Source organism: Xiphophorus maculatus, chromosome 13, assembly GCF_002775205.1.
Source record: "Xiphophorus maculatus strain JP 163 A chromosome 13, X_maculatus-5.0-male, whole genome shotgun sequence".
Lineage (NCBI taxonomy): Eukaryota > Metazoa > Chordata > Actinopteri > Cyprinodontiformes > Poeciliidae > Xiphophorus > Xiphophorus maculatus.
In genome coordinates this window covers 22,579,207-22,603,639 of record NC_036455.1, presented here as the reverse complement: position 1 = coordinate 22,603,639, position 24,433 = coordinate 22,579,207, and the positions used below count along the sequence as shown (strand labels likewise).

The 24,433-nt window shown below is 37.3% G+C and overlaps 1 protein-coding gene across 4 annotated transcripts in view; it reads left to right on the top strand.

The window, feature by feature from the left end:
* Positions 1-529: 529 nt before the first annotated feature.
* Positions 530-24,433, top strand: part of ctnnal1 (catenin alpha like 1) — a 54,659-nt gene continuing 30,755 nt past the window's right edge. For all 4 annotated transcript variants that reach the window (XM_023345034.1, XM_023345032.1, XM_023345033.1 and 1 more), the window contains exon 1: positions 530-955. In XM_023345034.1, the coding sequence (XP_023200802.1) occupies positions 860-955 (96 nt within the window). In that variant the 5' untranslated portion in view covers positions 530-859. The remainder of the gene's footprint in view (positions 956-24,433) is intronic.

The window sequence follows — 24,433 nt, the reverse complement described above, 5'->3', positions numbered from 1 at the left end:
AGATAAAAAATCCACTGAGCCTACTCAGATTTTCAGAGTTCCCAGACTTTTTAGTTAATGTTTAACACATAAAAACTAGAGGTCACTATGGCAGATATACGGCCAGGCTTTAAATATGGATAATACTCTATTCAATCAGAAATGAATCAGGAAGGAAGTTTTAGACAATAAAGACTAGAAATATATTCCCTCCAACCCCGATCACTACTTTTTGTGCACTCTCTACACATGGAAATAACCAATTGTGTACCTTTCCTGGCTAAGCAGGAGCATTGATAATAATAAGAGCGTTTAAATACACTTTTCTATGGTATAGTTAAGGTGAACCATTTATGATATTATAGTAAATCCTTAAATCACAAGTAAAAAATGGATTGGCCTTTAATTATGTGAGAACAGAAATAGAAACTCTAATGTTTATGGTGCACAATCTGAAGTGGCATGGCATAAATGAAAACAGCCAGTAGTGGGAACCTGCAAGTGTGTTCATGCTGTGCATGCGTGCCTATGTGTGAATGTGGTTGCCCACAGTGGTGTGCTGCAGTCCGCTCCCTGCTGTAGCTGAGTAAACTACATGGACATTAGCGGGCGCAGCGGCGCAACCACCGACCCGGAGGGGGATTAAAGCAGCGTGCGTGTGTGGAGAACTGCTCGATTACCGTCTGTGTGACGAAGTGTGAAGGGAAAAAACAAAACAACAACAAAAAAACTCGGTGTTTTAAATCTCGAGTCCGCGGCAGCCAGTTTTGCAGCTGCTAAAGCAGCGGAGATTAGGAGCGAACTCAGTAACTCGTCCGTGCGTCGTGATTGAGTGTTAGCGAGCCAGAGAGAGGGGGGAGAAAGAAAAAGCTCGGCGGGAATGGCTTCATCTCCGTGCGGCAACAGTAACTTTGATTCCGGCCTGGAGATCAAAACTCGCTCCGTGGAGCAGACGCTTATTCCCCTGGTGTCGCAGGTGAGTATTTTCGGAAGCTTTGTAACTTTTCCCACTGCTGTTCTGGGGGCTCAAATGAGGCCAACTCTTGTGTTTACCGGTTTGTGTCCAGACTGCGTGCTTCCCTTCTGGTGCGGCGTTTAAACGCAGCTCCGACACTCAGTTATGTCACTGTAAATAGCCAATTCACATTAGCGTGACACCTAATCTTATGTTCCCCACTTGAACTTGTTGGTTACATTCAAAACTTGTACAAAGTATTGCATGTTTTTAAACTTTTATCTGAAACACAAGAGGACCCACGTATTACTTTAAAAATAATCTAAATAAAGAAGTAATACGATAACCATTAACAAAGCAACTCAGTGAATTTCCAGACAGCCAAAATGATTAGGGTCATAATTCCCTCTTTGCAAAAGTTTTTTTTTCTGAGCCCCGAAGTCAGTTTGGGAATAACGTGTCAAAGTCCAGAAGAGTTTCCTAGAAGTTCCTGGTCCGGAGGTGAGCTGTGATTCCCAACGCTAGGAACACGTGCTGTGTTCGACAATAAACAGGCGAAATGAAAAACCCACTTGAATTTTCGCTTAGCAACTCTTTTGTAGTTCCAATGGAATTTAGGTCAATTAGTTTCATAATAATGCACACAGACAGTTACATTTGTCAAATTTGTACAGCTTACACCTGTAAGATGATTCCTTTGCTTTCATTTAAGAAAAAAAGCCACTATTATTTTGTGTATTTATTTTCACTGTAGAAAGCATACATAATACAAAAACAATGCACACTAATCCAATCAATTTGCTAGTGGTTTCCATGCCCATATTGCAAAGAATCACTTGTTTACCTCCGAGCTGACCTGAGAGAGGCCAAATTGAGAGTAAAGTTCTACAATCTTCTGTGAGACAAAGTTCTGTCTCAAAAATGTCCCAACAATTTATGGGAATGCTATTTTCTGAACTTTTAATTTGTCATTCTGTTACACAGAAGCTGTTGATTATTTAAATACATAGAATACCATTCACCTAAACAACTGTAAAACATTTGGACTTTAGCTTTATAGCAGATACTCCAACAAGAAATGCTTTAAATGTCCCATTCTCGTTCATTGCCTTATGAACAAGCATTGGTTTTTGTATAAATGACAGTGCACTGCCAGCAGAATGATGATTTAACGTTTTATATAGTGTTTACATAAACTGCAGTGAAGTATTTGAGATAGGAGCTTTTTGTTATGAATTGGTGCCATGTTAAAAAAAAAACTGAATTGAACTTAATTGGTTTTTAATTGATTGATTAAGGTAGTAAAAAGGCATCTTTGTTCTTGGCACATCTTGGACTATCTGTAAGCTTCAGCCTTTGCAACCAACTGATTTGAATTTATGCTAATTAATTCAAAACTATTTCTTCAGTAAGAGTGATAGATGATTATTTATTGATTTACAGTAACTTTTTGTCGTAACAGGTGGGAGAGGGGCATCATTGTGTGACTCTTCCTCCAAATTGGTTCCAGTCTTTAAACTAGACCAAAGTACTAAGAAGCAGGTTTTTGTGTTTCTGCTGAGGCTGATTAGGAACTGAAATCTCTTTGGTGAAAAAAGTCTCTGGTCATACTTGTACCTTCTTGTACATCTCATTGAAAGGACTTTAAAGTGTAGGAATGATATGATAAAACATTTTCTAAACTGTTTCAAGAACTTTTGAAAAACTTGATTCCAGTAACGGGACCAAACCGAGAACAACTGTGTTTCACGAAGTCGGAAAAAGAAGCTCTAATCCTTTGAATGCTAAAGTCTTTTTTTTTTCTGTTTAGGAGGCTAAAGGGACAAAGACATGTAAAAGCCCTGTTGTTCTCAGTGAAAGACAGTGGCAGAGAAAGAGAGGCACCTCACTGTTGGGCATACAGAGTGGGTGGAAAAATGGTGGGCATGCAAGAGGTGTCCATGAAACTGTCATCCCCTCTCCACCTCCCATCTCTTGTCTGCTTTCCCAAATAGCTTCCTCCCTCTCATTGCTCTGGCTCATTTGAGAGATAAGGTCATCTAGTGCTGAATGGATGTGTTGGTAATCAGAAAAGCACATCTGTTAAGGGGGTGTGCTTTCAATGTAGGATGTTCCTTTAGACTTTCAGTCATTTATAAAAAATTAAAAAGAAGAAAGCTAAAAGGGAATTAAGAGCAGATCCTGGTGAAGTTATAGATAGAGTTACAGTTTGTAAATAAGCCTGCTGTGACGTTATACAGACGTGTAAACTCCTTCCTGCGGAGATAAGCTGGGTCAGCTTTGGCAAACAGCAAAGAGAAATAAATGTGTTGTACGCTGCAGTGGCATTCAGAATATCAAGGACAATCTTCGTAATTTTCCTTTTCTGTTTGCATTGTGAGACGTGTCCCCATAGCAACAGAGCTTTCAAATGCTCAAAGAAATTACCTTTTCAAAGACTATCAACTTCAAAATTGTTAACTATTGTTAGAGTGATGGCATCATTTGCTGTTGTGAGAAAGATTTTCATGTGTTGTAGTTAAATCAATTTGTGCCGAGTGTACCAAGTGACTAAGTAATTAAAAATTAGACTGTCTATCAAGCTGAAAACTCATCTGTCAATTAGATACAAAAAAATGCTTGAAGAGATAGCCTTGTTAGAACCAGATCCTTATGCTATGCTCTGCTTTGTGCAGACGCTCTGGACTCTCAGCTATTGAGAAGCGATTACCTGTTGGTGGCGTAGTCTCTAACACAGTCAGTGTCTAAGGGGTTATTAAGCAGCAGACTGCAGGCTAGCAAGTTGAAGTAAATAACTTAAATATTGTTGTTTATAAAATGATTTGTTTTATCTTTTTGGTTGGATTTTTGACTGTACACCATTATACAGTGAATTTGTGTGTGTGTTTTTTTTTTTTTTCTCAAGCTCATACTGTGAAAATCTCACACTGGCTGAAGCAGAGTGTGAATCACATATTTCAAATTGGGCACAACACATATCCCTATACCCTTTATATTGAAGCTCACATAAAATGACTAGTTTAAAGGAAAAACATATATTTAGTAGTGAAATCTACGCATACTTTAAGACAATTAGTTAATAGTAACTGAAGGATCATTGTTTAGTGGCATTTCTGAGAAGCTGTAATACATTTGAGGTGATTTCATCAAATCATTATACTAAAGTTGCACAAAATCATTATGTGGGCAGCATGTTGCAAACTTCCAAAGCAACACCAAATGTTAGTGAGTTTGTCTATTTATGCAACATATATGTTGTATAGGTCAATGTATAACTAGCGAGAAGGAAAAATCCTCTCCCCTCCCTGTCTTGTTGATGTGCCCAGGCCTCAGTTATCAGCTTCACTCCCACCAGGCTGTAATTACAGGCCTGGGAGTGTCCCCGCCTTGCACTTTTCTTACATACACACTCACAGCTCTCTGTCCCACCCACATCTTTCTTTTAATGCCTGCGTGTTCACCTGTCATACTGATTCGTGGTTTGTACATTTTAGGGAAGGGTGCAACATGTCAGCGTCGTTTACAAAGTTTTCTTTTAGTTTTAGTTCCTTGTTTTTTAATATTTGTAATAGATTTCCTGGCCCTTTTCTGTCATTTAGATTCTTTTTCTTTCCATAGATTCTTTTCAAGACACAATTATCTTTTCATTCAGTTTTCAAAGCTGCTTTTCTCAGCAAGAAAGTTTTTTTTTTCTCCAGATGTTCTTTCCTTCACTTCCAGCCTCAGATTTGCTTTAAGGACCTGATGAAGCAAATTAATTGCTCTGGTGGTGGTCAGAAATGCACTGGGCACCACACAGAGAAGGGGAAGGAAACAAGCACGTCTGCAGTTTTGTGCGTGTGTCCCACCTGTGATGTGGTCTATGACAACAGTGGAAAGCAATTAGCAATAAATTGGTGTGTATTTTCCTTGAGATCTGACCCCTGTTTTCATGTGATGGTTGGTGAACTAGCAGCTTTGTTCTTGGCTTTTTTTAATCGAGTCGTGCTTCCCTAATAAAGCCCTGCAGCCCAGCCTGGGTGCAGACATGGTGGTGTTCCTTGGGCAATTGTTTTTTTTTTTTAAAGTGCGTGGGAATACATAGTAGCACAGGAGTAATATCTAAAGCTTTGATCAGTTCAGTGCACATTTAAATACGTGTGACAACTAAGCCTTGTGGTTACACAGCCCTCTTGTCTCCATCATTTTTCTTCAGGACTAAGCATGGAGATTTGCTGTTATAATTGGGCTGGGAAAATCCGTTCTCTGTCCAAGTCTGTTAGCATCGACTTTGTCGTGCTTCCGGGGTTTCTGTAGCACATCCAGTATTGCTTTCCAATGTGCTAAAGAGAGCAGTGGGTGCAAAGAAAAGGCAGTTTTTTACATTTCTTTTTTTGCTCACAAACAGAAGTTCACTTGCATATTTTTCACCCAAATAAGAACTCTGTAGGAAGTTTTGCATTAAACGGCCTACTGAAAAAAAAAAGACTTGTAACAAAAGTTGTATATAATGGCAATTTGTAAGTAAAATGATACAGAATCTTGATTGCGCAGGGATGTGAGGGGGGAGTAAAGTGTGGCTTGCGTTTGTATTTATCACCCCTCAGTTAAAAACAACAATTATGTAGTTATGTAATACTTTGCATCGCTCTAACAAAAAATATCCCATCAAAATACACTGAAGCTGTTGGTTTCAACAAGACTAAGATTTACTAAATAATTTGCAGAGCACTGTACTTCTGTCATAATATCCCTAGCCCTGTGGTACAGTGACATGACAAATTTCCAGGTCGAGCTAAAGTTGATTTTTATACCCAGGCACAGAGGCAGTACTGTAGCCACGAGCTATAACAGATCCTCTTCCTTGAGCCTCATGACGATAATGAAGACAAATGAGGCCCAGGAATGAAAGGATTACAGCGTGTGTGTGTGTGTGTGTGTGTGTGTGTGTGTGTAAGCTCTCACAAACCAAAATGTACTAATCCCATGGTAATATGGGGCACAATAAAAACCTTCATTGTATGTATTAGAACCTGTGGGAAAAGGAGGAGGGCTTCCATAGTTTTTATCTATGTGCTTGTAGTAGGGTGTCAACTATGCCAGTTTTGTTGAACTGATATTTAATCTCAAATGCTGATAATACTAAAACTATGTACAGCTGTAAGCCAAGTCAATTCACACCTATACAATACTTCACCTGGTCTGTTTTTTTAGGTACTACTTGAGATCAGATGTATCTTCCATATTTTTTTTTATGCGAACAAATACAATTTATTCATCACTGCTGTTTGCAAGAAACAACTATAAGTCTTGCATGAGTCCAATTTAGCAAAGCAGCATGCTATTACACTAGCATCGCTCTGTTCTCGAAACAAAAATAAAAATGTAGCAGCCCAACTGATCACACTGACCTGCTTTATTGCCACTTGGTTAATAGCGTTTTATTTTTGTTTATGTTAGTAGCTTATGTAACATGGGTGACACATATTAGCTGCTGGTTGCTTGTGGTAAACAAGGCAGTTGAAAAACTTCTCCTAATGTATGCTCAAGATAACTAGCATTGCTGTTTTTAATTGGTTGTTTTGTCAGATTTTGTTCAGAGCATGGGTGCTCACACTTTTTCAGCCGGCAAGGTACTTATTACACTACCAAGTCAAAATGATCTACTACAAAAATGCTAAAATATTAATTAATCATAAATGTTTATAATCTAAAATGGCTGAAAAATGCTTGAGTTTGTAATTTTGATATAGAATGTATTAGGAGCCTTGTGTACAAGTTTACCTGATCATATCTACAGTAAGATCAGTAATTAAAACAGAAAACAACTTAAAATGTGACAAACAAAGTCAGACAAGGATCCAAGTTTATCTTGCGCATTGATTAGGATGGTAAGGGGGAATTTTAGCAAACGATTGCAATAAAAACACATCTTTACCAGGTGTTTTTACCAGGTGTTACCAGGGTTGCCAATAAATATGGAGGGAGCTGTGCATCTTTTGGCTATTAAAGTGTCAACAGTACTTTTCACATCCATCCTCTATCTTGAGAGATTCTATTGTAGTTTCCTCTTTCCTACTCTAAGTTTAAACATTAATTATCAATAGAAAAGAGCTTAACTTATATAATTGTTGAATAACCTGAGATATTTGACAGCAGAATTGGGATTAAAGTCCATCTAACTGCTGTGGTTTGGTAAAGTGGGACCATTCACCAGCTAATGAAAACGCAGAGATTTATTTTCTATATACGTATATACAGTATATATATATATATATATATATATATATATATATATATACAGTATATATTCATTCTTAAATGCCCATGTTCCTTCTCTCTCTCTCTCCCTAAGCACGGGGAAGCTTGAATGACCAGGGTTAACCTTTGTCGCCTGTCTTGAAAGCTTCTCACTATTGGTATCATGGGAGTCATTACAAAGCTTTGTTTTCTTTAAGTGCCTATAACAGGGTCTGCCTCAGATGTTGGAGGCAGACTACCTTTCATCAGACAATTTACTTCCAGTTAAAAAAAACAGTATGGCCCCTAAATAACCCTAAATATGGCTCCTAAATAACCCCGTAAAAGGAAATCGATCTTTAAGAGACACAAGAGAGATGGCAAGATTGCTAAAAAAGCTCTTGCACATTCTGCTATTTAGGTTATTCAAAAGCTTGAACTAAGAGAGAAAGTTGTTTTTTAATTGTTTCAGTGAAAAACTCTTCACAAAGGTGTCTACTTATACACTAAAGGCTGATTAAGTATTGATTAAACAACTCTAATGACCTGTACTCACTGGCTTGGGGGGTGTTAACTCTTTGTTTAATGGAAATGCTTGTGTTTTGGCCCATAGTCATATTGACTCTTTGTCTGAATTTGTACAGCTTCTTTTAGGAACTGAAATCCACCCTATTATTATCTCTGTAGAGAGATCCGGACCATTACCAGCTTGTATTTACAGTATATTGTTGTTTTATGGTGATGAGATATCTCATAAGTGGGAGAGCGCAGATGGAGAACTCAACTAGCAGTTATATGGTGCCTAACGTAGCATGATGTTTAGCATCTGAGTGGGAGCTCCAGGAGTAGACTGAAACAGATGCAAACACACAGTTCTGAAGTAAAACAAGGTTAAATTTCACTCCAGCCAGTTTATTTGGTCCACATTTTTAATTTCTTGTTTAAAACAAAAGCAAGTCAGAAAATTTCTTGGCAGCAACTCCATTAATTTCAGTGTTTTAATTGAGAGGAAGATGACTTGCTGAAGTTGTTGCTTCTGGAAGGGACGGTCCTAGCTTTTAAGAAACTATTGTTCTAATGACATTTTTACATACAACCATCTCAAATGTTTTACAGAGAATGGTCCAAAAAAAAGAGAAAATCAAATGTGCAGTGTGTGGACTAAAATGTCTTGTGGATGTAACAAAATCAGACAAGATTGGACAGATTGGTTTGAATTGACAAAAGGACAACAAATTCTCAAAATTTAAAGTATGAGTAACACCAAATCTAAATGCACAATAGTTGTATTCATGCTGGATAACAGTTTGTAAAAGCTTACCAAACGTAGACAATAACAGGCAGCATAAACATTGTCTTGTCTGATGGGTTTTGATTTCACCATTGATTTTTTGCAACACCTGTACAGCAACTCTTCCCTCCCTATAGACTTTATTCTATGTCTCATTAACAATAAAAGTAATTGAAACTGTAGGAATCTTTTGATGGAAACTTTAAAATCTTACTTAACAATCATACTGATACCTGAGCCGTGCCTATATTTTAATAATGCAAAAGACATATCAACAAAAGAAACATTTGCTACTCCATAACATACTCCACTAAATTATAATATAGAAAATAAAACATTTTGTGGACGTAGACGAATAAGGAAGAAAAGGCCACTCACTGAAATTGGAGGGGACTGTGCATGGCATATTCTTATCCTCTGCTGCCTGGACAACCCCAGGTAAACAGATTTCTCTTTGGCAGGCAGCTGTTCGTCTCCCACTGCTTTCCTGTTCATGCTCTCTTTGCTCAGCACAATGATGATTCTAGTGTCGGGAACATGAAATGGACCAGAACAAGCTGGGAATTGGTGGAAAATTCTTTGTGAAACTGCATTACCTACATCTATGATATTAGTGAAAAACTTATGTTTGCTTTGATAATAAATGTTACATCAATTTTAAAAATTAAACGGTCTTTTAGGATCATCCAAAGCAGAAATATTTAAATTCACCCTGAGGCTATCCCATGCATCCTCTCTGTCTCCTGCAGAAACATGGCGAATGTTGCCACCGGGGAATTTTCTATGTGTTAATTGCTTTCTTCAAGTATCTCCCCTCTTCATAATAGATTTTTTTTAAAGAAATGAAGTTTGACATGCCAGAACAAAGACAGTGTGAAGGACACAGAGCTGAGAATACCAAACATTTTCTTCTCTAGCTTAGATATTTGGAAATCGCAAAGGTAAATTTTTCAGTTAAGTGAAGCTTTACTTTCTCACATACAGTATCTGTATCACCATTGCAAATGGTTCTCTGCATATTCAGATGTTTTGCTTTTATGATTGTTTTTTTATTGGTGCACCAGTTGATCAGGCTGTGATAGAAATTGGCAAATTTTTCTCTTGATTTGCTTTGGCCAGAGTGGCAAATCAAATATGATTTTTATTTAGTTTATTATTGAAAAAATTGTTAAAAAACTCATGTCTTAAATAAATAGACAAAGGGAAAAAATATCATCTTCACTTAATTTGAAAATTCACAATGCCACTTTGAGAGTATAGATTCCAATAATCCCTTAATTTTCTTTATCAAGAATGCTCATGCACATTTATTTTATACAAAGATTTTATTTTACAAACTATATTTTTCAGTCTTTTAGTCAAATTATTTAGGATTTTTAACTAGACATGATCAAATGCAGTCCAGATTAAGCGTAGATTTTAGTCAATATGTGACTCACTGCATGATAACATTAAATAGCAATACAAAGATTTCACAATAATACCTTAGACAGACACATCAAACAGTTTTACCTGACAGACTGCAATTTGATGAGAAATGTTGTGGCCACAAAATCTCATTGCGCTCCTAATAATACAGTAGCCTTGTCATTTTTAATGTACAGGTTTTCATCCATTGTTAAAAGAAAAAATGGCACCATACATGTGATTATCAGGGGCCCACTTCTGACCTTGGGTAATACAATCACTTTCACTGAGAGCAACGTTAAGTAGCTGCAGAGGAATCTTTCAGTTCGTGAGGTGACTTTAGGGAGAAGCTGGTAGGACGTATCGGGATGTAAGGCGCTGCAGTACCTCTTTTGTATGCCTTCTGTCCCTCCTGTGTTCCTCTGCTCAATTTCCTGAGTTTGTTTTCCTGTCACACACATCTTACAATCTTGCTCTTTGGTTTTGTCTTCAGCCTTAGTTTCTCTCCTTCACTCCACAAACCCCCGCCACACCCTCCCCCTGCTTTTAATCTCAACTTCTCCAGAGTCCCCTGTCCCCGTATCCCATGATTAATTATGCGTCCCGGCGAAACCTTAGCCAGGGGCTACAGGTTTGCTCAGAGCTCAGAAGCTCAGCTTTACATTTTCTCTTTGAATCAGTTCCCTTTTCTACATCACTGTAAACTGAGACACAATCCTCAGCCCTGCACCTATTCTTCAGCAAGAAGAACATGAATTATGTGGAGAAAAGGGGGGTTAGGGTATTTAAAGCAGATTTACTTGTCCCCTCTTTGACAGAGAGTACCCAAAAGTGATCACAATGGTGGTATTCTTAAGATCTTTTTGTATGATCGGCACATATCTTCAGGGGAATCATGTTTTAAAGCCGACACAGTGTTCAGAACACACTTGTAAGGGAAGAGGATCTTAAACATTGTGAAAAGACTTCACACTAAAATTGAAACAATGATTTCTAACATGGCACTGCAAAGATTGCAGAGATGTGGGACTCTGAACAAATCTGGTTTTGCACTGAAAGACTTTGCAGAAGGATCGGGATTTAAAGTTTCATTATTTTCTCAGGCTGCTTTAAAGATTGAAACACGGTGCCTACTCATAGCCATTGATGCTTTTTTAACACAATTGTCTCATTACAACCACAAACATAACTCATTTTTTATTGGGATTTTATGTGATAGACCCATGCTCAGTACAGAATAACAGTAAAATGGAGGAAAAACAATACATAGTTTTAACATTTTGTACAGATAAAAATCTGAAAAGCATGACCTGCAGAGCAATCCCTTTGTTTTGATACTGCAAGAAGTAAATTGAGTCCACCTGCATGCAATTCACTTTAAATATAAATAAAAGATGTTCAGTGAAGGTCTCAAAATCAACTGCATGTCATGCACAACACAAATCTGTTCTCAAGAGAAGAGTGACAGAAAGAAGGCCTCTGCTAAAAGAAGGACTTAAGAAGTCACATGTAAAGTATTCAACAAGCCATTTAACAGCAAACAGCTTTTTGGCCTGTTAAACACTCTATGTGGAGGATAACACAGCACTGAATTCATCATCCCTGTTGTGAAACATGAAGGTGGCAGCAGTTTTCTGTGGGGATGCAGAGTTAAAACAGATGTAGACTGGGGTTATACCTTCTAGCATACATAAAATAAATATACAATTTTGGAAACTAGACATAATTTCTCCCCCATTTTATAATTATGTGCTACTGTTTGTTATTCAGTCCCATAAAAGCCTATTAAAATTATTTTAAGTGTGTAGTCGTACCTTGATAAAATGGGAAGACGTTTACAAATAAGGCACATAAAAGGGATTTTCTTGTTAATTTTATTTGCATAGAATAATTTGTGTTGTAAACTAGTGGGGCAGTTACATCTGGACAGCAACTTCTACAATTTAAATGAAAGTTTATAAACTTCAGATTGAGCATGTCACAGATCGCATCTGTTCATTCATCTCCTGTTTTATCGACAGACTGAAACGCTTTACACCTTGCCTTTTCAGTGTGATGTAGGTTTCCTTATCTTGCCGTTGTGTGTAGATGACTGGAGCCACTGGTGACAGCTGGGGCCAGTCATCCAGGAAACACAGCCCAGTGTGTTCTCAATGACACACAGTCAGTGCCAAATCCTATAAATAAGTTAAAGTTGCCTAACTCCTATAAATAAAGTTGTGGTTATTTGGGATGTTTTCACTTGATCTGTTGTCTGAACCACTGGAAGAAGTTATTGAAGATAAAACCTTCACCTGTCTAATTGAGAGGATGTATGTAGTCATTTGCAGGTGTGTTTTTAGAGGTCACTTCTTGTGTATTTTGTGCCACTATGTCCAGGCTCCAAAAAATTTGCCCGCATTGAAATTCAGCCAGTAAAAATATGGCATGTGTCATGAAGTGAAAGCATGTTCCTTAAGCCATAAATGTGTTTGAAAGTCTGTGTGTGTGCCACAACACAAGCTATTATGCTGTCAGACGTCTGGGGGGCTGCATTCCTTCCAGGGTTCGTGTTTCAAGCTCCTACAATGTGCATCAGTGTGTGTGTGGAATCTAAAAACATGTCTCTGTATTCTTTATGGTGGTATTAAGGCTGGGGTTAAAAGTCAAAGTCCCAAAGGATGAGACTCTCAGGCATGCTGAACCCTTCGGCATTGACTCTTTTTAGTTTGCTTACCACTTTCACAGACTCTTCCTGGTTTGCTCTAATAACATTCAAAGTTCTGATGTTTATTCTTTTTCTCCCACCTTTTATAAGCTGAGCACAGTTCTTTCATTTTCATAGTATCTTTTTTTCTCGTATGCCAATTTTTTCACCTTATGTAGCTACTTGGTGAACGTTTATGCCAATGTTGACTTTTTTTCAACACCTGACTTTTTCTTATTACCTTTTCTCATCTTGATAAAATCTTCAGTCCGTAAAAGAAGAGGAGGATTTCTAAATGAAATTTCTAAAATATCCTTAATAAGTGTTTTCCCTCAATAAGTGTGTTGCAAACAAAATTGAATCTCCTGGATCTTTCTGCTTTTTCAATCAACAGGAACAGATATTTGTTTAAAGAAAACCCATTGAGTTTTTTAAGTGTCACTTTTTTCCCTGCAGACCATTCAGTCTGTGATTGAATCTGTCAGCCTGGTTAGGCTGCGTTCAAAACGGTGTTTCACTGCACACTATTATTTGTTGATTGCTTGTAATTACCTGTCATGATAACTGATGGGAGGTTTTTATGGCTGATATCAAGATTTTGTAGTTGTTCTGCTGATACATTTACAAAATCAGCCAGTTGTTAAATTTGACTTGGTATGGAGGCAACTAGCTAAGAATTTTAAGGGGGTGAAAATGATTTATATATGTTGTTTGCATGAGAAATCACATCTACTCTGCTGATATTTTTACTAATTCAACATGGTATTCTTTTGTAATAACAGTGTATATACATAGCTAACATAATAATATTCATATTAAAATGTATGTATATTGCTTCCTGTTTTGTGCATAAACTTGACCAATAAAGTTGATGCTGATTTTCTTCCTGGCTCTGATCTTAAGGTTTAACATGTTGACAGCAACTGTTGTCATGTAGAAGTTGTTATTCAGTGAGAAAGGGTCGGTGTTAGTTATTTTCAGTAGCAGTATGATGTCAAAACATGAAGTGTGACTATGCAAAGACACTGAAGGAGCTATTTAAAAGCGAGTGTTTTGGGCTATAAGCGAGAGCAAGATTTACAGCAGAAAACAAGAAGGCTAATGGGATTCTAGCAAAGTTATGCTGTTTCATCTTTTGAGGTTTCAACTTTTGTCTTAGTTGGATTTGGGTAATTTTAGCAGACTTTTATCAAATGCAATACAATTAGAATGCTGTTTTGGTAAAGCTAGGCAGATTAACCACACTTTGAGCCTTTTAAGATGCCTCTGCTGCAAAAGCTATGGCCCAGTTTTTACTGATGTGTGGCATAAGTATTGGTGTAGCTATGACTCTCTCTCTATATTTTTTCTATCTCTTTAATTTGTCCCCAGGATACTTCTTTGTAACAATTCAGTTACGAACAAAACGGATAATACTTTGATGTTGCATAGTTAATTGACTTGATTGTTTTTGTGTGTGTGTGTGTGTGTGTGGGCGGGGATGTGGGGGTGTGTGTGTGAAGGTCACACAGGTACTCATCACTCTCTGAGATGATTGAGAAGCTGAGAGGAGAATACAACCGCATCTCACCAGAAACTACACCGTTTCTCACAAAATAAAATGTAGTGGGGACTATTCGAGGTCTGGAGTGTAATAGGACTGTAAGAACTATGTCAAAAATATGCCCAAGGTCACTTTGCTTTTTTGCAATGTCCAAAGCATTGGGAGGGATTTGCTGCAGCTTGTTTTAATCTTTTCATTTACCTACATCTCCTTGTTTCTTTCAATTTTACAAGGTAAAACTGATTGAAATGATTAACTTTTTTTCATGTTTGACTTTTTGTACATTCCCATCTCAGATAAACAGAGTGCTACTAACCTTGAGACTTGAGAGGTTTATTATTTATTAATTCCAAAGTTTCTTGTTATGCAAACCCGTGAAAAGCCTTGTTGAACCCACATTATGAATCAGTTTGATCACTGATTGGAAGTACAGTCTGAAAGCAGCCGTTGAGACCCATAACTAGGTGTTTGAGTTATATATGAGTAATTTAGTGGAATTGGAAGATTACATGGCAGATGTCACATTTAACATCTTCGATGGTGCCTTTTTGCTTTTGTTACATTTTCTTGTGAGAACAAACGGCTAAAATGGTAACTGTCCTGCAGTGAAAATGATGACAGGGGAAATGATTCGTCTATCAAAGAATGAGGTCATTACTTGAAGGATGTGTGACAGCATGAAGTGTACATTTTCAAATGAGTTGCATTTTATCTCCATTGCTTTGCTGACTCGGACAGGGATGTCTTTAATATTTCTTCTTGGAAGAACAAAATAGCTTACATCCAAAGCTGTCTGTTTAATCTGACTGCTCAGATTTCATTAATAAACAATAAGAAAAAGAAAACTTTCAGCTTTTCAGCTAAATTTTGAACTGTGATTTATATTTCAGGTCATGTTTATTCTGACGTTCACATCTCGTCCGTACACAGTACTAATCTTTCATGAAAAGTTGTTATATGAATCCAGTTTTCTGATAAAGACTTGCTTTGCTGTGTTTCTTTGTCAGATATGTTTTGTCTTATTGTCAGTCTCGGATGTCTGCCATCTTTCTTTATTTATTGTGTGTCCGCTCCTTTTTACCTGCCCATCGCTCTATCGCAGCTGCCCGTCTGTTTTTCTCCCAGGTTTATCGTTCTTTCTTATCTGTTTCTGCTTCCTGTAAGCTTCCTGCTCCTCATATCGGCCTGACTGATTACACTGTAGCAGTGCTCTGCTTTCAGTAAAGATCGTGTGTGATCATCAGTGAGTGCACTACCAGGTCACTGTGGTCGACCAGCTTTTAGATTTACTTAGCTATGTAGAAATCCATTTGCTTGAAAATCAGGTAAGCTTTCCAAACCTATGATTATGAAGTCTTACAGTGTTTTCAAAGTAAAGATAGATAAACCTTTATTCGTGTTCAGTCTGATAGATCTTGTCACTGCAGACTGTCACAAACTCAGGTCAGAGTGACTTTGGGCAGTTTTGGAGAGCTAGGTGCCCGCTTAAGACTTGATAGATTTCCCCTTATTTTTAGACAGCAGTGAAAGAGCTGCAGGTAGCAACAAGGCCTCTCCGCTTTCCTTCTTGAACAGGAACACTACCAAACTCTGGCAGACAAATGCCAAGCCAGTTTTCTTGCACAGCCTCAGAGATAATAAAAAAAAAAGTTCTTTATTGCAACAATCTCAAACATGTAAACTAAAATTCCTTGGCTCGTCTTCCATCCCATTATTTGAATACTCGTTCCTGGGAGGTTTCAGGGAAACTCTGGGCTCTCCAACTGAGGCAGAGCATGGAGGGTTGATGCCAAGATTTAAAACCAGACAATAAGTGGGATTTTAGCTGTTCATTTGACAGCGAATGGTCTATTTGAAGATTTGAGAGGAGTTTATTGGTTTGTCTTCTCTGTGCCAACCTCGAAATCTATTTTGTTGTTGTTTTGTCCTGTCTTATCTGCCTCAGTGCTTGCCGCCAGAACTAATTGACTCTAAAATTGCCGTGTTCCTCTGCTGCACAAGAAACCCCAGAGAAATATTTATTAGACTGAATGAGGGTTTATTTTCAAACTTGAACTTTCTTTGAATTGACCCCCCAAAAAACCCCATACTTTTGATTTTATTTCTGAATATAATATGCATCAAAAGCACCAATAGTCTTCTTGATTAATGTAATTATGCAAGTACTTTGTCCACTGAATCCTTGCTGTCTTCTCCATTATATCCAAAGGACTGTTGTTACTCATCCCAATTTGCCCAAAACCTGAATTCGTTAACACACAAACAATAAGACGCACAGTGCAGCAGTGTTCAGCGCTCTTTGGTGGTGTGATTAAAAACTGGAACAGGAAAAAGAACCAGCAGATCTGACAAACTGTCCTGCTTAGTCATGTAAGGGAGGATTTCAGCAGAGAACCGAAGGGTTAGATGTCACTCCAGATTTAATGAGAAAGCTGATGATGTGACTGGATAATGTTTACCTCAATATTAATCCAAAATGTGTTTCAGTTTGACAGAACTTGGTGAGTTTATAAATCTCTGAGCTGATTCTAGTAGGTTGCACCTCATTCTTTGATTCTTTTATCTATATTTCAGAAACTATAATGATAATAATAATAATAAATAATAAAACAATTGAAGATTTTGACACTCTCTTGTTCTAAAGCCACTGCATTATTGCTTAGACTAGTTTAATATTTTATTAATTAATATAAAAAAGATAGACACATTTAAACATTTTTACTCAACAGTGAGCAAATCAGGAAATTCAAAGAACAAATATCCATTTAAGCTCAAAAATGAAAACATGCAGCCATTAAAGTGCACAGAGGGTAAATGGAGATTATTTATATTCACTGTTTTTATTTCACGAAAATAATAAAACATAGGAATTTTAAAGTTTTACTTATCATGTCAGCCAAACCTAATTTACAAATAATTACGTGAAATGACGCGTTGTTTTTTTTTCTGAAGGAGTTCATCAATGAGACTAAAAACAACATGAATAATGATCAGCACAAAGTTTGTGATGTGGAATCTTCTAAATATAAATACATTTAGAAAGCCTGTTCTTCATAAATTCCTTATCTTTTATATTGGAGAAATGTAGAAAGTCTGGAAATCCAAATTCCAGTTTTTATTTGTCCACACTTATCCTGAGTTGGAGAATTACAAAGTCAAAGTACGGTACCCAATTAAAGTCTGTCAAAGGGCAAAAGAACCCATATGTATATAAAATGAATCAGCAATAATAGCATAAGTCCTGGCCAACTGTAGCTTGTACTTCCTGGTGTAATTTGACAACAGGGAACTTTGTAAAATGGTAGAGTTCAAGCTTCCTGAAAATGTTGCTCACCATGGAGACGCTCTTGCCCTCGCAGACCCAGGGTGTCAAGCAGCAGGGTACTGCTGGTGGACTCATAAGCTCTTGTACGTTTTGTCCTGCTCTGTTGCAGTATATTTTTAACTATGTTACCTATGAAATAGTTTTTAAAAAATACTTTTAAAAAACTATTTTATCCTAAAGTGATTTCCTGAAGATCATGACTCCTTCAATCAAGATGCAATCAGGCTAATTTTATCTGTAGGAGCTGGTGTGTCTCTTTACATGTATGGACACTTCATTTTGAAAAGGAAAAATGGATGTTGTTTATCATCCTAGTAGGTCAAAAATGGCGTGATAGGTCAAGATAGAATGATGTCTTTTATTGTGATGTGAAGATAATTTTGGTTTATTCAAGGCAGACAAACTAAATGGTTAAATAAAACAATATATTACAAAGAAAAAAATAATGATAGGATTAACATATTATTCATACAGAACAAACAGTTTTTAGAATTTAAAGAGATAAAACATTGGAATAATGTCAACCATATATATGTTTTTAGCTCTATCGTTCAGCTTTTTCACAATCTAGGTTCTCTGTATTTGATATTAACATTTATGCATAAATAACATGCATAAGAAATAGCTTAAGAAATAGAACCTGAATAGTTAACATAGTGAAAGTGAATCTGACCCAGCATTTTTCTTTGGACTGGAGGTACATCTTACTTCGGCTTGCTGACCCCTTCCTTGACTTCCTCTTTGTCTCTCTCTATCTCGCCGTCTCCCTCCTACCTTCTATCCAGAGAATTACGTGAGCAGACACTCATGAATAGACATATTGTGTTCTTGTGAATGCGAGCAGTGTGTTTCTGAGGCTTTTCCTTGCAGCTTTTTATTCATATGATCATCTTGGCGTTTGGACTCAAGAAGCAAGGACATTTTAAAACTCGTTTTAATGTTCTCTGAATACAAGTCCAGCATCTCATGCAGCCAACATAGAGCTTTTCTCTGGAGCACTGTAAACAACATGAATAGCTGCTGTGAACTTTTGCTCCTGAAAACAGATAGAAGTTTCAAAATGCATTCTTAAACAAAACAAAACAAATTCCTATTTGCAAATCTGGTTGTTGGAGCTAAGCCAAGAAAATTTCTACTGACCAGGCTGTGTGGCCTTGTAATGAGGACTTTACATAAATTTTTGGGACCTTGCCCGGGCTCCATATGTGTGAACATTCACAGCACATTTTTGTGTCTGAAACTTTATGTGCTGCACAGAAAATTAAAAGTGAGAATCATAGTCACCACCACATGGTGGAATTGTAAATTTAACTATTATCTTGTCATATAGAATTTTGTCTCTTGCTAAGCTCTGCTGAAAACATCCAAAAAGCATTAAAACATATTAGCACATTGTTTATTGTTAAAACATTTGTCAGGTTTTTGTTGTTTTTATACCAACTGGGTACTTGAGTTACTTTCACACTAAAGCAACAGACATAGTGGGTTATTTACTACAAATCTATTTTTACTTTCTGCTGCTACTTCTTCAGGTACAGACGTCCGGTAATTTTCCCTCTGCATTCCTATTGAGACTTAAATGTGGCCAGATCTCAGACCTGCGCACCGCCATCAAGTCATTGTCTCTAAACAAGCTTTCATTGTGTGTTGTGCCTGCATCTGGGAGAAATCAACTTTTGTTTGTTTTGAACATCGTGTGCTTTTCAAAGGGCAATGCTTAACTACAGATTTGATGATAGTTTTAGTTCTAGGTTTTACTCATATTGAACCTGGTTCTCATGGCATTTCATTATATTTTCAAGACGTCTACTGCGAATCAAAGGTTAGTGTGTAAAATGTCTTATGCCTCCTGCTTTAGGCTGGTTTTATTGTAATGTGAACAACCTGCTTCTCTTAATTGTTGTCAGAAAATGACTGAAAAGCATAACACACGCCTGTAAAGATTTACTTACACACTCATTTTGGGCAAAAAAATTCTTTTTTTAATTTTTTTATTTTTTATTTGTAGATTGACTTTATTTGGCAATAAAATTGGGACTTTTAATAACAGCAAGGAAGAATTGGGCCAACATTAGTAAAATTAGCAGCAGGAAGTAGTTCTTCTTCCCATTCTTAAGTAAAATGTCACACGCACTCGATGAAGAGAAATGATACTTCTGTGTCTCTTGTCCTTCCCAAGTAGTTGATTTTGCACTCTGGGAAGCAGCTAGTTATTATTCTCAGTCAACCCTTTCTAGCTCATGTTTGCCATGGAGTCTGTTCGCCCTTCCACATATTCAAATGTCAGCTGTGATTGCTGAACTCAAGCTGGAAGGCCAAGCACTGCCCTTTTCTCATGCATATCCAGTGAGGGGTACAGTCTGATAGGAATCCAAAGTCATTCAACTGCTCCCCCTGTATTCTGCTCAGATCGTCTCTGAGTGTTTTTCCTTCCCGTAGCCTGCCTGTGTATCAGAAAGCCTCATTACACCCCCACCTCACTGTCTGTCTGCATCAGTGTCCACACATGCTTGTCTGTCTCATTGGTTGCATGTCTGTTGGCCTACATGAGCGAGTGGGCTAAAGTTCATGTCATGTGCTCGTCGTCTGATTTGTAGTCTTTTTGTCACATGTTCTCCACTTCCTCACTGATTACAATAACATGTCCACGGTCCAGACCCAGACAAAGGAAACTGGCTCAGTAAGCCACCGGGCAGACTGACACATAAAATAACATTACAAGTATGAAAAGCAAACTGTAGATTCAATGACATAGACAAACAACAGTCAATAGTGTTTGCAATATTCTATCAAGTCTTTGCCTTTTCTTTGAGAAGAATTGCTTTAAGGAAATGGAAACCATAAACTCAAAAATTAGGAATTATAATGTAGCTCAATATATTTTAGGCATAGTTACAGTAAGAGAAACGAGCCAGAAAATGTGGTCCTGTTTTACTTCATTCATAGTAAAGGAATTCAAAATGAATACATTTTTTTAAGACCAATCTGTGAAAATGTGATTGCTTTCTAAAACCTGAAAGCTACCTATAGATGCACCTTTAAAGATTTCTGGCCAAATCTTCTGTTCAGAATTGTTTCATTTAACAACTTCAGATGGTTTACTACCAGTTTCTCAAATAAATATGACTCTAGACTTTGACCACCGAAACCTTCATTTAGCATTTTATGTAGGATCAGGGGTGCCGCCATGATTCCCCCATCTTGGAATCATGGCGGCACCCCTGATCCTACATAAAATGCTAAATGAAGGTTTCGGGGGGCCTCAATCTAATTGAGGCCCCCCCACCCCATGAAGCTGCTGTTTCAAGAGTCTATTTGACCCACAAAAAGCATCACAATTTTAGAGGCTTGCAGCTGCCTTACTTTCTTTGGTCCAGTACTGATACTAGGACAATATTTACTGCTCATGAATTTTACATACCACAGTTCACATACAGTATGCAAGTAGGTTGCTTACATTTTTTCTATTACTGAAATGGCTCTCTCCTTAAGCAACAGTCATAGGCAACATGCAAAATATACATAAAGCAATCCAGACTTTTCAAAAAATGCTTTGTAGTTGCATTTTATTCAAGCTGCAGTGTATAACTTTAATAAAAAATATGTTTTCTCCACATTTGTTAAAGCTGTCACCATGTCGTGCCAGTTTGTTATGAGATAGATAATCTGTGAAAACAATCATCTCCTCCACCTCCTCCCTGAACTACTATTGCTAGCTAAAGTAATGCAATGTTCCTGCCAAAATAACCAATCAGAACCAAAAGGACGGTCTAGTGCTGTGTAGGATTAATGGTTCCATCAATTACAGCAGTGGTTCCCAAAGTGTGGGGCGCGCCCCCTAAGGGGGGCGCAGTGCCATTGCAGCGGGGGAAGCAATATGGATGAAAAAAACAGTTACACAAAAGTATTTCACCTTCAAGATGGTTTGTAGTTTGTTTTGTTGCAACCTGAAGTGTGAAATAAACTTCAGTGGAGTTTGAAAACAAAATATGTGTATAGGTTTATATCTGGTTGAACAATGTGTGTGCCAAGTTGATTTTTGTAATCCATACGGTGGCCCAGAAAATCTTTGGGAACTACTGAATTACAGGAAATTATCCAACCCCAGACCATAACAATTGTTTGGTGATAGGATTGTTTTTGTAAAATGCTCCAGTTTATTTCTCAACATAATGATCAAATGTATTGACTATACAAACTTTCACTTCTTGAAAGTTGTAGAAAAGGAGTATGGAGAAATTCAAATGCATTACACGTTTTTAAAATATTTGATGAGTTCTTGGTATTCAAACTTAATATTCTTAACTCCAACCAACCTTTGTCGCATGCCACGCACTGAGCTACATCCAAAGATTAATGGTTGTACCAGCACTGATTGACTTGTTATTGCCACCAAATTTATTTTAAATTAACACTTCTCTTAGCTCTTTGGCCAAATAAAGGTAAAATAAAGACGCAGCAGTTCAGTATTATTTCAGACTAATCTCAAATTAACTTATTGACACATTAGTTTCACTTCCAGAGACTAGCACACGTGCCTCAACATGTGACACATGAATGCAGTTTCGCTTGGAGCGACAATGAGATGCAGTTTTGTAGCTTAATGAAACATGGTTCCCTGTAAACTTTTTCAGACTCACCAACTCTTTCCATTGTTTAGGGGTAACTGAAAGAGCATAAAATGAGCACTTCCTTAATTTGAGGACACGACTTATCACAGCAGAATATTCATTTTAATTGGCTGCTGGCCTGATAAGTTGTACTAAAGCTTTTTTTTTATATATATATGATAATTACCAAGTGGTCTCCAGAAAAGTGGCTTTGCTCATTTGGGTTAATTTCTCAGTTTGTTGTCAGCATCTGCAGCGCATTTTGCGGCTAAAATTAGAATGAAAGAGCTTGAAGGCCTGCTATACATTTTTGAAAGATGAGGTAATGTTGCTTTTATATATTTCTACTCTCCTCTATGCAGGGTTTTACCCTGCTCCCTGAAGAATGCAGCTTAAATACTGCAAGCTGCTGCTGTATCACACTGTACTGTACTGCAGCAGCTTAGCTCTGTGGGTGAACTTGGACCCTCAACTGCACAGTGAGGAGGAGGGAGAAGTTTCCAGAAAGTTAGAAAAGAAAACAACTCAGTAATACAGAAACATAACAAAGTAAAGAGAGGCATTCAGTAGAAGCACAGTGTCCTCTTTTTTTAAAATCCCCTCCTTATTTCACATTATCTCATCTGCTCATCTGTTTCCCCCCCCTTTTCATCTCCTTATATTCTAGAGTCTGGCTATCGACCAGCGCAAGATTGAACTCCATTCTCCTTGCAGCCAATTTGCTGGGAATTTACTCTCTTATTAAAGTGCATGTTCAGAGCAGCTTTCCTTGCGCGTTTTGTTTTACTTCCCACACACATGGCCTCTGGTGAGCAGCTAGTCATGTATCTCATTGCATGAATAAAGGCTAAACAGAAACTTGGCTTTTTGTCAAGGATGCCACGGCTCAGATAAAGAGATGCTAATACTGTCTGGGAACCTTTTTGGACAAACCTACGTGGTTGAGACAAATATTTGCAGCATCTTTTTCTTTTTGGTATTTACTTCCATTTGTTAAATGCCTTAAATTCAGCTTCACTGTTAATTTTCTGAAATGTTTTTCTTTGGGGTGCAACAATGATCCCTTTGTGTTGTAACAGGCTGAAATAAGATCAGAAAGTATTTTCTTTTCTTTTTAACTAAGTGATTCACTGCTTGTCTACGGTGACAAGAAGGGATTTTTTTTTTCTTTTCTCATGAAGCACACGAAAAAAGATTTTCTGGAAAAACTTCACTGCAAATGTGGGCTTTTCAACAAACATGATCAAGACATCACATTTCTCATGTTATTCTCTTGAGCTCAATAATTTATTTTCCAAACCTTGCTCTGCTGCTTCAAAATGTTATCTACTAACAAAACAAAAAACATATGCCTCTAGTTTTTGTTGAGCCTTGACTTTTGGATTTTTCTCTAAACTTTAAAATATACTAGAACATCTCAATAGTTAGAATATTGTGTAAAACTGCATTTTTTTTCTTGCCAGTCACTTCAGGAAGTAAAAGGCTTATTTCATAGAGATTTTTTAGACATAGCATAGAAAAATTTTAAGCTTTTATTTTTTGGTTAACATGTAAAGAAGACCCAAATATGAGTTTCTCAGAAAATTAGAATATCACACTGACTAGACCGACCAAAAACAGAAGTTTTAAGCACAAATTCTAATCGTTCCCTTGCATGAATTACTGCATCAGTGCCATGACGCCCTGACGGCATTGATGCACCAGAATCACAGGTGATCAGCCTGCATATGTGTAATGGAAGTCCAGATCGCTTTGATAGTTGCCTTTGGGTCTGAAAGTAGGTAAATAAGTTTTGTTCTCTCAGTAGAAGCTTTCACTGTCCTTCAACATAATTGTTTACTTTTGTTCTACTTTTGTTGCTGCAGGTCAGGACTGAAAATTGCTGAAAGCTGTCATTTTTCATTCAGAGGTGATATCTTGGTATTTTCTTCGTGTAGATTCAACTAGGACAAAAAATTAGTGATCTTGTCAGCTTAGACAGAGTAATGTTACTTTGCTTGACATTCCCTCATTCTTGCATGTGAAGATATCCTTCCATTTTTTTAGCGTTTTACTTCAGATTTAGTCTTTCTGCTCTTGAAAAATACAGCTCCCAGCTCTTTACTCGTTGATTCTGTCTGTGAGCCAAGTAGAGCTCAACGGCAATCAGTGAAACAAATGAGACGAGCAAGCAGGCCAACACAGGACTCACCAAACAAGCAATTATTGTAATGAACATCTACAATGTGTGTTTAATAAAAGTCCCAGTGGGCCTCTCGGTTCAGCTTGTTCGAACTAATGCAGTTTTTTTTTCTTTTTTCTAGCCACCTCTTGTTAGAAGAGGGATTCTTTGCAGTTCTCAAATGACACAACTGCAACAACTATGTCAACAGAGAAGAAAAGTCTGCTCAGAAATTATGTTTAGAATAAAAAGTTGTT